Source organism: Silene latifolia, chromosome Y (genome assembly GCF_048544455.1).
Source record: "Silene latifolia isolate original U9 population chromosome Y, ASM4854445v1, whole genome shotgun sequence".
In the NCBI taxonomy this organism is placed as follows: Eukaryota; Viridiplantae; Streptophyta; class Magnoliopsida; order Caryophyllales; family Caryophyllaceae; genus Silene; species Silene latifolia.
In genome coordinates, this window is record NC_133538.1 from 367,643,862 (window position 1) to 367,659,264 (window position 15,403).

A 15,403-nucleotide genomic window follows, 5' to 3' on the forward strand; every position below is an offset into this window, starting at 1 on the left:
TTATGGTGAAGTTGAATAAAGAACAGATGAGATTCCTCAGGGGACGAGACAAGAGACTGGTTCAAAAGTATGAAGGCTCAATCTAAGTGATAAACCGGATTGGAGAAGTGGCATACAAGCTCGAGAACCCTACCTGGATGAAGTGTCACCCGATGTTCCATGTGAGTTGCTTGAATCCGTACCTTCCAGATCCAACATATCCTACCCGCAACAAAAGCAAGCGTACAAACATCTGTTCCAACCAACTTCCAGCAACATCAGCCGACTGAACAAGCCTTGAAGACTTCCAGCGTTGCCGAGGATGGCAGCAGATTAGGTGGGGGGAGAGTGTAACGAGTCGCCAATCCATAAAAACTGCGCGCGTGAGCCGTTCACTTCGAGCCCTTAGATTTTATGTTTCTACTTATGTATTTTCGTTTTTGTTTTTATAGTCATGTAGTACTCCAAGATTACTTCATGCATGTCAAATCTTGGAGCTACCTTTTTATTTTAAGATACATTTTTAGGCGTTTAGAAAACGTATCGCTATTATACACATTCAATGTTCCTTGCTAACAGGCTTGTAATATCAAATTTACCTCTTTGGGGAGTACTAGTTAATCAATCTGCTTCCCACCCAATTGCCTTCTTATTGCTTGTTGCTTGCCTTCTTATGAACGACTCTTGCCTTTATAATTTATTAACAAGCATGTGTGTGTCGACCGTTGATGATCGAGACTAGGATCCCGACACATGCAAACCAAGACCGATTACGAATGCTCTAGTGCTTGACAAACACTAGTGCTTGACGCTCTCGCTAGTATTCTTGTCATGAGTTTAGACATGGGTGCGCTCCACGACCCGGTTCAAAGTTCGGACCGTGACACCATGCATGGTCAGATTCTGTACAGATTTTGTACAAACCCTGGAACAATTGCCATCTGAAACAGTACTTTGTCTGACAAGGTACTGAAACTTAGTGTACATAGGACATTTCAACAATCCATGAAGCAAAAAAAAATGAGGGGGGGGGGGGTGTTTGTATATATTATACTTATTAAGTTACAGTTAGTTTTGACATTTTTGTTTTTTCCTTTCAAATTCTTTTTGAATAATTGAGTCGTTTTGAAATCTAAGTAGTGCATGATGTGGCTTCCTGGATCCAGTCGTTGCCCTGGAAAACCATGAGATACCACCTGGTAATTTGTGCTGCTTGGAATATTTATGCTTCTTAGAAGAAAGACTCTGAGTACTAACGTCAATTGTCTATCAGGCAGAGTAAGTATTGAGGGTCCAGTCCGTGCGATGTGAGGTAACAAGATGCGACAAAGTCAACCACATGGAGGGCGTACGAACTGGAGATGGCAGGGCATGACGATAAAAAGACCACCTGCATCTCAGCGTTAATCCCGGATAAAAGCGTAGCTACGTTGAGGGCATTGAGATCCCAGGGCCGTATAAATTGGTGCATGCACGCAGTACAACGCTGGAGCCACAAGGGATGCAACAGCCCTTGTTAGCTAGAAAAGGACAACTAAAAGGTACGCTTTAATTAGCTATCCTATTGATAAAATATTTTACGTCATGGGTAAAATATTTTTATCAAGCACTTGCATTATAAACCTGGTACCAGAGCAAGGTTCCTGAAAAGTCAGGAGAGAGGTCTCCAATCCCAAATAAGGAGGTCATATGACCAAAGAAAAAGCAAAGCATAACAACAGGGGTCTGAGAGCCAGACTTAAGGTGTTTTCAAAACAAAGGCATCTGCTACCCAAAGCAAATACAAAAAGTTCTAGCCTGCACACCGGTAGGCACCAGCAAGATGACCAAATAAAAAGTTTAAAACTATAATTACAAAACTTGCGCCTCACAGGGCCAAGTCCCCAAAACATAATAAGATGAAATTCTTTAAAAACTAAGAGAGCTCAATCCTCTCAATAGCAGCCGCCTTATCTTGGCCCTGTCTCCCCTACTCTGTTTAGCTCTCCTGTGCAGGTACCTAATCAGCCCTGGGAATCACATCAGCATCACCACCAGTCTTCTATGCCATTACCTCCTCTGCAGCGTTCGTCCCAGAGATGGTTCTAGAGGTATCCATGGCAAGAATCAAAGGCTCGGGTTCAGCAGCCTCAGCAGGAGAACATAGAGCGCTCAGATCCATACTATCGGGGAAAGCACGAGCAAACTCTTTCATCTCCTCCTCCAAGTTCCAGGTGGTGTGCCTCCTCTCAGTATAGGCCCTGATGTAGTCAATCCTCCCCTCAAAGGCAGTGAAGGCTCCTACATTTCTAGCTAGCTCAGCCATCTCATCGGCACGAGCCTCATCCTTTGTCAGCCCAGCAGTCAGAACACGGTTGGCTTCTTGAGTCCGAGCCAGCTGATCATTGGTTATCTCCTTCTCCTTAGTGGTTGCGAAAAGCTGCTCCCTCAACTTGGCACAGGTAGCCGAAAGCTCTTTGTTCTTTCCCACTGCTGCCAGGCACTCGGTCTTAGCCCTCTTCAGCATATTGCGAAGATACAGAGAATATTGCAGAACCTGGGGTGAGGGAGAAGTAATCAGGGGAATGAAAAGCAGCAGGATGGTAATAAAAACAAAAGAGAGAAAGGTAGAGAAGGCTTACAGCGAAGCTCCGCTCACCAGCCAGATCGACCATCTCCTATCTCCTGAGGGCCTATCTCATCGAAAACCTGGGAGCAGGCAGGCATCAGGAAGCGCTCCATCAAGGGCCAGTAAGAAATATGATCAGCTTCACCATACCCAGCAGGGAGGCGAATCAGATAGTCGTCAACATAAGGAAGGGAGCCAGGAGCACGAGAAATAGGGGTAACCTCCATCGGCTCAGGTGCGGGCATAGGGGTAGATCTTCTCTTTGAGGAGGCAGGAGACGGGGTAGACTCAGCAACCCTTTTGTTTGCTTGGCGCATCAAAATCTCAGAGGCGCTAGGCTTGGTACTTCCTGCAAATTTCAGGGAACAGGTAGAGAGCGTCAGAGGTAGAAAAACAGAATTCAAGGGTTATCAAATTAAAATCAACATGGGTATAGGGGCAAGTACTTAACAGAGGACATTATTTCTTCAGAGGCAGCAGGACCAGAGAGCAAAGCAGGGAATTAACTTTGTTCCTCGGGGATGGAGAAGAGTTTGCAACAGAGGTGTCTTCGTCTGCAGACTTTGCAGTGTTCTTGAGTTCTGCAAGCCAGAAAAAGGTAAGGAGCATAAGTGAAAAAGGGAACCAGAAAAGAAACATGCAAGAGCACTTACTTTTGGCCCGGATCCAGCACTCAAAAAGATAATCAACATGCATGGGGATAGAATCGAGCTTGATATAGAAAAACTCTTCATACCAACCATCGTCCTTGCCTTTGGCCGCAGATTGGAGGAAGTTCTCAGTCTTCTCCATGGCCCTGAAATTATATTGGCCATTCCCCAGAGATCGGCACTCAAACCTATGAGCCAGATCTACTAGTCCAATCTCAGCACCCAGGTTGTTATTCAGGGCGACGGTGGAGAGAAGAATCCTTCATGCGTATGGGGCAATCTAGGCAATGGGGAGGGAGTTCAGGCGAATGAACTCTTGAATCTGGGACCAAGAACGAAGGGGTATGTATATAGGCATACCCAACCCTCGCGCATGGCGCCAGCTTTGTGGCCGGAGCCAGGAATATGAATCACCACCTCATTTTCCAAACCCAGAAATGCCTTGATTCTGGGATTATCATTTTGGGTGAGGATAGAGTCGCAAAAATGGGGTTTCTGAAGAATACCTTGGGAAGGGAAGGTCTCATCTGGTGTGAGGTCGATTAGGGAAGACGAAGAGGAAGTTTGTCGGGTTTTACCCATGATAAATTGGGAGAAAAGAGAAAAGACAAAGTACCTGGAAATCGAGGGAGTTGTTGCAGTGGTGGCGGTGAGGACGATCGGAGGAGATGCTCTGAGTATCAAGGGTTTCTGGGGATTTGGAGGGTTTTTTGGCTAATAATTGATGAGAGAGAAGAGGGAGTTGAAGGGGGAGACGGATGAGGAGTAAATAAAAGGGGAGTCGGGATTTAAATGGGGAATTAAGGGAAGTCGAGAAGCGTGTGGAAGAAGTTGCTCAACGATACACTACAATTTCTCGCTCAAGGCTAGAAAACGACTTTCGCGAAAAATTGGGGGGCAAACTGTTAGGCCAATTTTCTGACTATGGCCCGAATTCAGGAAAGCAAGCTTGGAGCCAATGTGGCCCAGATGTAGTAAGGGGGGCGATGAGAAGCCTGATTTGGGCTGATGTCTTGGCAGGCCCAAATACGGAGTAAGAGGGTCATGAGCACTGTCCAATGTGGAGCCTTGGAGAGCAAGCAATGAAACCCTAGCTGAGGTGCTCCCCTATATAAGCAATGAGACGTAAGACCTAAGATTCATTCAGCAATACACATGAGAAACCCTCGAATACTCAAACACACCACCGTTTAGCTTTGTTCTCCATTGTAATTCCCAGTTCAATTATAGTGCAAATCTTGGTGGGATTTCGTCTCCCCCCGCAGTTGTTTCCCACATTGGATTTTCCGCGTCACCAAAATCTCTTGTGTCAATCGTTAATTATTAGTCAAATGTCATATGCAAATCACAACAAAACCTAAACATATAATCACACATAAAGTCGTTATATTAATTAGGCACTAAGATCACTTAAACCCTATTTGGTAGAAATATACCAAAACACATCACACCTGCCTAAGGAGAAGACTACGGGCAGCTCGTCTTCTTCGAATATATATAAGTTGTTCTAGGTAAACAGTATTCTCATTGCTTACTATGGAGTACAATTCTGACTACTCTTACACTTAAGGGAATGCATCGTCTCGAAGTATAAATTACATCATACAGAGTAATTAATTACGGAAATACGTAGTACAAAATTAGACTAACACAAAATCAACAAGACAGTACAAAAGAAAACGGAGAAATTAATCTTTCCGTCCTAATTACTTGTTTATCTTTGATTAAAATGGCCCTCATAAAGAAAAAAAGGATAAAATAAATGATTGAGACGGGAGGAGTACTAGGCAAGAATAGAACAAACAAAAAATTTCAGTCTACAATAAACAGTAAAACAGCAATATACACATAAACACAATATAAACTAAGATTAATACACTAATTACGTATCCAATCATTGAAAAATTGGAATTTAAAGCATAATTTGCTGGCATAATTGCTGGGGAATCAAAAGTAAAATAAATTTTACAACTAGATATATGGGAAAAGCAAAAAAAATGCAAAGTTTAATGAGAATATAATGCAGAAAAAAAATACTCAGATGTAAAATTAGCTAGAGATGTAATGAAAGTAGAGTGATGAAGATGAAGGGCAGGGAAGTGCAAGAAGAACAAACGGGTTTGTAGTTTGCAGTGGGGTTTAAGATGAAGTAGATGTTTTTTTTTTTTTTTTTTTTGATTAGGTAAGAAAATTAGATTAATCCTCTAGGGTAGGACCAACCTATCTCATTCTTTCGAATGAGGGAGTTAAGTTGAAGCCACCGGCAATCAAACCACCTCGAAAGAGTTGGACATGAATGTCCAACAGAAGCCATGGGAAGTAGATGTGGTTTGAATGCTGTTACGCGACACCCGTCTCTTACTAGTAATTCCTGTTTCGAGGGAATACTATCTGTTTTAAATTTAAAACGAGTTAAATATATTCATATGGATAAATAGAAAACAAGCAGAATATATTGTACACTGGGTAGTATTTCGCGCTTCGCACGACCTGTTTTAAAATTTTATTATTATAATTAAAGAAAAATAATATAACTCATATATAACCTTTAATATTTTTACTTATAAATAAAAATAAATTAATTTTTCTTAAATTAATTTTTTGTAGGTTTAATTTCAATGTTTTAAAATAAAATACATACTTTTAATTAAAACTAATAAGTGATAATTAATCATGCATGATCAACGTTTTATAAATAAATTTGTGACTGATCAATTATCATATTAATTAAAATAAAAATTATTCGAAACGATCAAGATTGAGTTCTCAAATTATATCATTTAACGATACAATATGTTCCGAATCAATTAATATTTGTTCATAATGATGTGAATATAATTTTATGTAATTTATAATTTTTTATGTATAACATGTGATATTTATGTATCAAACATATAGCGTCCAAACTCAACTTATTCAAATATTTTGATTGTATGTTGCAAGTGCTATATGTCAAACATATGTATAACAAATTTGCACCTTTTGTTTTTTTAAACAACAATCAATTATATTATTTTTCTACAATGATGTTTAATAGTTTATCTGTAAATAAAGAAAGTTGAACTTTCTCAAATATTATATTTTGAGGTTTAATTTCAAAGTATTTAAAAGATAACTTATAAAATATTTAACTAAAAGTAATATTTAGTTAGTCATAATAAATATTTTATACTTAATGCATACATATTTAATTGAAAATATTAAAGAAAAATATAACATGTTTTCTACTTTTCCATGTCATTTATAATATCATATTATTTAATAATCATTACTTTTGTTTTATTTGTCTATTCAAATGTACTCGCGATCAATGTGTTACTGTGTACATACATATTCCTTATCACACTATTTAAACCTATCAAAACTCATATGTATTCAATTTCTTGCAATATAATTTTTTTTCATTCCCACACTATAAAATCTTATTTGGTAGTAGTTTTCTTTAAGTTTTGCTTTTAATAAATACAATGACTCTCCCAAATAAATTTTTCTTAATGGATATAATGGTCTAAGTTTTATAACTTTCTCAAAATATTTTTTTACGTAAATGTAAAACATTAAAACATGACTCGGTGAGAACGACAACTCGGTGAGAACGGCTATTAACCCTTAGATTAAAATAAGATCAGAAGGTTATTATTAACCCAAATTCTCTGACAACTCTAATCGTTATTTACACCTCTCAGAAATAGGCTCTGACTACGTACACATGACTTTCCCATCCCCATCACCATCTCCATCACTGTCGGTCACCCGATGTACCACCGTCGCCACCTTGAGTCTCGCAACACGCTGGCAGCATCCACGACGGAATAAATCATCGTTTGCTCTCTCTTTGACTCTTCCTACCTTGTCATTCACAATTTCGCACCATAACCGTCCTGCTTCACTTTTTACCAAGTATTAGGTCGCCGTCAATCAGTAATTAGGGGATTATTTGAGAAGATAGTATAGATGCCTCAAAGACATAGATTATATGAGGAAACCTTGGATAATCCGGATTCACATCTGTTAATTCGACTTTAGATGGTATACCACAACGAGCTTCACCTCCATTAACAAATTGCAATTGCAATCTCAATATACAGAAACAACCCAGTAAAACAAATTGCAATCTATACTTTTTATTGATATTTATGTATAACTCGGCCCTTAATTATGGTTGCTTAAAGAATTTACATCATAATTAGGAATTAAATAAATTCAATTGACCAGTACGATCCATTATTTTGCACTCATTATTACCCAAGAAATCAATGTTACAGTTACAAGTTAAATTGATTAAAAGTAATGGAACCTGCCTCATTTTCGACAAAACTCGAAGAATTTAAGCCGATCAAGAAAAACGATATCAAAGAACATCAAGCGGATAAATAAAAAACTCTCTCCCGCATCCTCTCTTACTCTAAATCTGGTTCGATTATCATATCCAGATTTGCGATACCGACAACGGTGTCGTCTCAGGTTGTTGAAATCTCACCGGAGTCTGTTGAGGTGGTTGTTGTAACCTTTCACCTTTACTTTCTGCTTCTAACCATCGCCACTTTGAGCTACAAAATCAGTTTTGAGCTATACGAAATTTGTGTATCTGGGTTCTATATTGTTGTATCTCAAACCAATTTTTATGTACCTAGCCATTAATTTTGTGTATCTATGTTAGATACATTAAAACAATGGTTAGATACATTAAAAATTAGTGTAGATGCATTGAAATATACGGGAAATAAAAGAATGAGAGGTGAGGTAGGTATCACCGGTACGGTGGTTTTGAGTTGGCCTCGGGTTAGTGATATGGTGGGCTCTCCTTACGAGATACTCCGGCTATTCTGTATGAGGATGAAGGAGTGGAAAAATGAGATCAGTGGTGTTGGTGGTGATCATTAATGAGGATGGAGTGGACAAATTGTAAACGGATAAGGATTAGGGAAGAGAATGTAAATTAGATTTTTTGATCATGGGGTAATACAACACGTGAGTAGTATTAAGTTGGCATACTTAGTTCGTTCTCACCGAATGATTGTTCTCACCCGATCCTAAATCTATATATATATATATATATATATATATATATATATATATATATATATATATATATATATATATATATATATATATATATATATATAGAGAGAGAGAGAGAGAGAGAGAGAGAGAGAGAGAGTTGGGAGTTGGGATTCGGTGAGAACTCCTAAATATTTGAGCATTGAGGATTAGTGAATACAATATCACAGGTTCTTCAATACAATATCACGAAAAATCTGCGTTTGCCAAAAAAATTTAAACCCATGGATGAGTGAAAATAACGATTAGAGTCCATAAGTCCTTATTTAAACCCTTGGATGAGTGAAATAAAGGGTTAACTCAATATCAAAGGATCATGTAAGTCTACCTTTTTTGGTTGAGTCCATAAGTCCTTATTTAAACCCTTGGATGAGTGAAATAAAGGGTCAAGATTAGATCTAAGAAATTGAATGAATGGTTGAGATTAAAACAAAATATGTGGACTAGAGTAAACCTATAAAAAGAAAAAAAACCCTATTTTTTCCTCATTTTCTGCCTCCCTCCTTCTCACTCATCATCTCTCTCTCTAAACCCTCACATCTCTACAAACCCTAAATCACTCCTCTCCCCCAACAACCACCACCGCCTGCTGCCCTCCACCCGCTGCTGCCGCCGCACCACCAGCCCCCAACGACAACCACGTCGACCACGCAGAACGCCGCCTTACTCCGTTCTCCTTTCTCTTTTTTTTTTTTTCAGATCTGAAAAAATAAAGTGACGGTTGTTGTTGGTTTTTGTTGGTGGTTGCTCTTTTTTGTTGTTGTTTTTCAGTTTTTGATTGTTTTTGGATGGTGGGTTGTGCTTTTTTTTTTTCGGGGTTTTTTTTTTCTTTAATAGTGTCGCGGGGGAAGGAGGTTCGGGATGATGTTCGTGGTGGTTATTGGTGGGTCTGATGCCTGCCACTTTTTTTTTCTTTCTTTTTTCAGATTTGGGATAATAAGGGGTTGGTGGTATTGTTGGTTGTTGCGGTTTGGAGGTGGTGGTGATGTGGTGGTTGGGGTAGGAGGTCGTAGGATGGTGGTGGTGGTTGAGAAAGAAGAATTACTATAAAGTTACACTTCGGAGGACTAAAGTTACAATTTCAATGACTAGAGTTACAATCGTAAGGCAATACAATTACACTTTAATGACAGAACTTACTCCTCCATACTAAAGTTACACTTTTGAAGGACAAAAGTTACACTTGGAAGGACTAAAGTTACAATAGTAATTATAATAATTCAAATTTTTACATACAAAACACTATAAAACTAAAGTTTCAATTCCGACGACTAAAGTTACACCTGATAGGAGTAAAGTTACACTCGTGAAAGTATATAAATTCAAATTTATGCATATAAACCATCATACGACAAAAGTTACAACCTAAACGACTAAAATTACATTTGTAGGGCAGTAAAGTTACGCGCATAAAATTACATAAATTCAAATTTTTGTGAATAAAATGGCTTAAAAATGTTGAAGTTACACTATAAAAGTTAAAGTTACACTCAAAAATCATTAAATAAATAAAGTTACACTTATAATGCGGTAGAGTTACACTCAAAAAATATGTGGCTGAGAATAGGACTTAGGGACTCAACCAAAATGAAGGACTTACCATATATATATATATATATATATATATATATATATATATATATATATATATATATATAGAGAGAGAGAGAGAGAGAGAGAGAGAGAGAGAGAGAGAGAGAGGAGATCTAATGAGTCCTTTACCTCATTTGAGTCCTTAAGTCCTTATAAGGACCCTTACATGGACAATATCTAAGGTGGATATTTTTTACAAAATATAGGCCAAAAAAAAGGGAAAAGCTTGGATAGGAAAGAGGACAACATTTCCTGCAATTTGTCCTTCCCAATGATCAAAACTGGCGGACAAAAGGATATATCCTTTGTACTATGTTTACACTTCCACATTCTTCCTTCCTTAACACACTTATTTCCAACTGGATTCTTTCTTTCTTCTCTCTAAAACTGGTTTCTTCCTTTTGAAAACGAACTTTTCAGCTAAAGTTCTCTCTAAATCTTGCAAATCAGCGTAAACATGCAAATAATAGATGGCATCAATGGTATTTCTTCATTTTGTTCATTGTTTTCAGTCACATTTTAATATTTTCAGTTGAATAGGATGGATGAAGGTCATGATAAAATTTGCATGTCATCGAATTTGTTCATTCTTGTTATTATTATTTGTTACTGGGTTTGAAATGAAGATTGTTAGAAGTAAATCTTCATGCTAGGTTTTCATTAATTTGAGTTTTGAGTAGTATCAACGCATTCTGACAACATTTACATGAACACTTTTGCTATAGTTTTACATTTACACTTTTTAATTGTTATAGTCACCTTTTAATTGTTATTATTATAGCTTTAATTTGAGTTAGCATTCTGACAACATTTACACTTTTGGTGACATTTACACTTTTAAACCATCACATTTACACGCATTTATGCTGACATTTACACTTACACTTTTGGATGTTTACTTTTGCTATAGTTTTACATTTACACTTTTTAATTGTTATAGTCATCTTTTAATTCTTATTATTATAGTTTTAATTTGAGTTAGCATTCTGACAACATTTACACTTTTGTTGACATTTACACTTTTAAAGCATCACATTTACACTGCATTTCTGCTGACATTTACACTTATACTTTTGGATGTTTACTTTTGCTATAGTTTTACATTTACACTTTTTAATTGTTATGGTCACCTTTTAATTGTTATTATTATAGTTTTAATTTGAGTTAGCATTCTGACAACATTTACACTTTTGCTGACATTTACACTTTTACACCATCACATTTACACTGCATTTCTGCTGACATTTACACTTTTGGTGTAGTTTTACATTTACACTTTTTAATTGTTATAGTCACCTTTGCATTTTTATTGTAATATTTTTTATGTGAGTTAGCATTCTGACAACATTTACACTTTTGCTGACATTTACACTTTCGTAAACAAAGACATGTACACTTCGTTTCTGCTGACATTTACACTTACACTTTTGGATGTTTACATTTACACTTACACTTTTGGGACATCATAATTTGGACATTTACACTTTTGGAATATTTACATTTTTGGAACATTCCCTTTACATTTACACTTTACTTCGACTTACGTTTACACTTACACTTCATATCTGATGACATTTACACTTAAACTCTATGGACATTTACACTTACACTTGATATCTGATGACATTTACATTTACACTTACACTCTGTGCACATTTACAGACTTGCTAAAACAGAATGGAGTTCAACCTGACAGGCAGGAGCTGTGTAGGGAGGTCGAGAAGAGGTTTACACCGTACATCGGGCAGGAGTTTGGGGGGTTGAGGACGCGGTGACTTTTTATAAGATATACGCCATTGCTTGTGGGTTTGATGTACGTAGGTTTCGCAATCGAGAAGGTTTCGCTCACAAGACGCCCAGTATAGATCGGGATGACGGACTGGTTGGGGAGAAGTCACAGAGGATATTCAGGGTCACTAGAGTGGGGTGTAAAACGAGGATACAACTATATATGAAGAATGGTCTTTTATTAATTGACCGGTTCCACGAGGGTCACAATGACGAGCTTATCTCACTTAATGACAGAGAGTTCCAGAAATTGTCGCGTAACATAACAGATTATCACAAGATGATAATCGTTTCGAACTCAAGGGTTTGTAATATATGATCACTCTCAATATTAAATAAATAATTCCATTCATATTATATTTATATGACATATCTGTTAATGATTGATTGGCAGCTGAAGATAGGAGCAACAAAGACATACAGAATCTGCAAAGAACAAGTGAATGGATTCGAGAACATTGGAGCAAGCTTAAATGATTTTAAGAACTTCCATAGGGATGTTAAATGTTTCATTCACGAATGGGATGGTCAGTTGTTTGTTAACCAATTCAAGGAAATGACTGAAACAAGAATAGGTTTCTACTTTGACTATGACCTTGACGATGATGGCAGCCTACGTAGGGCTATATGGGCGGACGGTACTGCCCGAGAAAATTACAAAATTTTTGGTGATGCGGTGTCATTCGACCAAACTTACTCCACCAATAAGTATTCTATGGTATTCACACCATTCACAGGTGTTGACCACCATAAACGATCTGTGACGTTCTGTGGGGCTCTAATTGCAAGGGAAAATTATGAGTCATTTAATTGGGTTTTCAGCCGGTTTTTACAAGCAATGGGGGGTAAGGAACCCGAGTACATAATTACAGATCAGGACCCAGGTATTATCAAATCTATCCTTCTTGTTTTCAAGACAGCGCGACATCGGTTCTGTATGTGGCATATAATGAACAAAATGCCCAGTAAATTTGGTGTCTCTAGGAGTGATTATAATGACTTCATGTAAAAAATTAATGACATTATATGGGACGATGAGCTTAAAGTAGCAGAATTTGATGGTATCTGGGAGCAAATAATTGAAGATCATGGTGTTGGCGAAAATGATTGGTTTGCAGATACGTATGCTATAAGGGGACAGTAGGTGATGGCGCATTGCAGAGACTTGAGGATGGCGTCGATTATGAGGATGACTCAAATATCAGAGAGCGAAAATAGCTTTTTCAAGAGGTTTGAGCATAATTCAGGAACATTGGTTGAGATTTGGATGCGTTTTGAGAGCGCTATGGACCAACAAAGACATACACAGAAGCAGCTTGACAACATTGATAAGCACTCGTCCGCAGCGGCGTCAACACATCTGGCATTAGAGATTCATGCTGCAAAGGTGTACACCTATTCAACTTTCCAAAAATTCAAAGAAGAAGCCATCTTCTCAATTGATACATGTAGAACAGAAGGTTTCACTGAGAGAGGCGAGCTAGAGGTAACTACTGTCAAAGATTCATCCAGAAAGAAGAATTTTGAAGTTACATACAGTCCAGGTAGTTTACACTTCCTATACCTTAACATTTACACTTTTCCAGTTCATAACATTTACACTTCTCCAGTTCATGACATTTACACTTCCTATTAGTTTACATTTACACTTCTAATAACTTAACATTTACACTTTACAGTTCATGACATTTACACTTTACACAGTTCATGACATTTACACTTTAGATTATATGACATTTACACTTTCAAAGATATTACATTTACACTTCCTATACCTTAACATTTACACTTTTCCACTTCATGACATTTACACTTTACAGTTCATGACATTTACACTTTACATCATATGACATTTACACTTTCTGTTTTTATCTCATTTAAATTCCTATAACTTAACATTTACACTTCTAATAACTTAACATTTACACTTTACAGTTCATGACATTTACACTTCCTATTAGTTTACATTTACACTTCTAATAACTTAACATTTACACTTTACAATTCATGACATTTACACTTTACATCATATGTTATTTACACTTCCTATACCTTAACATTTACACTTTTCCACTTCATAACATTTACACTTTACAGTTCATGACATTTACACTTTACATCATATGACATTTACACTTTCTGTTTTTATCTCATTTAAATTCCTATAACTTAACATTTACACTTCTAATAACTTAACATTTATACTTTACAGTTCATGACATTCACACTTCCTATTAGTTTACATTTACACTTCTAATAACTTAACATTTACACTTTACAATTCATGACATTTACACTTTACATCATATGACATTTACACTTTCCATGATATGTCATTTATAGTTTCTATTTTTATCTCTTTTAAATTTCTATATAATCAGTGACACTATTTTTAACATTCACACTTGCATGTTAGCTTTAACTGATGACACAGATACACGTAAAGCAAGTTGCAGTTGTACGATGTTTGAAAGAACCGGAATCCTATGCCGCCATATAATATGGATTTTTTCAATAAGTGGGATAAAGACTATACCAGAAGATTATGTTGTAAATAGATGGATGAAAGAGTATCTCCGATTAAGGATTTTCAATACTAATGGTGAAGGGACAGAAAACATGCAAGTTATCAATGAAAAACAAATTGCAATGTCAATAATGTGGTCAGAAGTTCATGAAGCTGTAGGGCTCCTTCGAGACAAAGGAGTAGCTGATGTTGATAGCTTTTCCGCTGTAATTAGGGCATTTAAACAGTCGCTGTCACCATTAGGGGAAGTGTTGAACAAAAATAAACAAACGGAGAAATTTCTGAATTGTACGGCATGTGAGGTAGTGACGATATTGCCACCAAAGAATTCGAAAAACAAGGGTACCGGAAAAAGACTGCTGTCACCCAAAACAAAAGCAATTGTGTTGGCTAGGAAACCCAAACATAAGTGTAAGAATTGCAAGAGAATGACAAATCACGACAAGAGGAAGTGCCCTAACCCCTTCTCAGCACACACGCCATTGTGCGAAGGGTCGTCTGAACCAGAAGAGGATGAAGGAGATGAGGAGGAAGAGCTGGAATCAGAACAAGAATAGACGTCAGATCAGTGACAAATGTTGCTTTATATATTTTGAGTGTGTAACTTAAAACTTTGATGTGCTATAACTGGAGCGAGAGATTATGAATTGGTCTCATGACAGCGTAACTTTGAACTGCAGTTGGTGTAACTTTTAGTAACACCAACGTTAGAGTTACACTGTCATAAGACCAAAATCTCTCTGTTTTATTAGATAGCCAAACATTGTGTTACTTGAACTTATTTTGGATTACTTATGTTATTTCAAGTAACAGTTACACTTATTTTCAAGTAACTGGTGTTAACATTTACACTTGCCATGTCACCACATTTACACTTCCCATGTCACCACATTTACACTGAAATTCAATTTCAGTGTGTTTACGTTAACACTTTCAGTATGATAAAGTTTACACTGTCAATAATAGATTCATCTGAATGAAACTATTCTTCAATTTCAGTGTTAACATTTACACTTTAAGTGTGTTAACAGTTACACTTAAAGTGTAAATGCGACTGATACGTGCATTTTATATAGTCTTTTTAGCCTATTTTAGCACGTATTTATGTGTACTTTTGTACTATTTATATTGCATTATGCCCCAAATTGGCTACTTTGGTTCGTTTTGTACATTTTGTAGAAATGAACGCGAAAGTAG

The 15,403-nt window shown here is 36.9% G+C and overlaps 2 protein-coding genes across 2 annotated transcripts; both read left to right on the forward strand.

Annotated features, from left to right (window-relative positions):
* Nucleotides 1-3,723: 3,723 nt before the first annotated feature.
* On the forward strand, nt 3,724-12,688 carry LOC141631803 (protein FAR1-RELATED SEQUENCE 5-like). The gene is made up of 4 exons (XM_074444426.1): nt 3,724-3,757; nt 11,554-11,626; nt 11,713-11,983; nt 12,074-12,688. The coding sequence occupies exons 1-4, from the start codon at nt 3,724-3,726 to the stop codon at nt 12,686-12,688; spliced, it is 993 nt and encodes a 330-aa protein (XP_074300527.1).
* Nucleotides 12,689-12,826: 138 nt separating this feature from the next.
* LOC141631804 (protein FAR1-RELATED SEQUENCE 9-like) lies at nt 12,827-14,763 on the forward strand. The gene is made up of 2 exons (XM_074444427.1): nt 12,827-13,223; nt 14,096-14,763. The coding sequence occupies exons 1-2, from the start codon at nt 12,827-12,829 to the stop codon at nt 14,761-14,763; spliced, it is 1,065 nt and encodes a 354-aa protein (XP_074300528.1).
* The last annotated feature ends 640 nt before the right edge of the window (nt 14,764-15,403 follow it).

What these genes read in the sequence shown, in the direction of transcription:
- LOC141631803 (XM_074444426.1), top strand. Translation starts at nt 3,724, where the DNA reads ATGGGGTTTCTGAAGAATACCTTGGGAAGGGAAG. An exon ending in GAATACCTTGGGAAGGGAAG is followed by an intron (nt 3,758 to 11,553) that starts GTCTCATCTGGT and finishes GCACATTTACAG; the next exon opens with ACTTGCTAAAACAGAATGGA. An exon ending in TAATCGTTTCGAACTCAAGG is followed by an intron (nt 11,984 to 12,073) that starts GTTTGTAATATA and finishes ATTGATTGGCAG; the next exon opens with CTGAAGATAGGAGCAACAAA.
- LOC141631804 (XM_074444427.1), top strand. Translation starts at nt 12,827, where the DNA reads ATGGCGCATTGCAGAGACTTGAGGATGGCGTCGATTATGAGGATGACT. An exon ending in TGAAGTTACATACAGTCCAG is followed by an intron (nt 13,224 to 14,095) that starts GTAGTTTACACT and finishes CTTGCATGTTAG; the next exon opens with CTTTAACTGATGACACAGAT.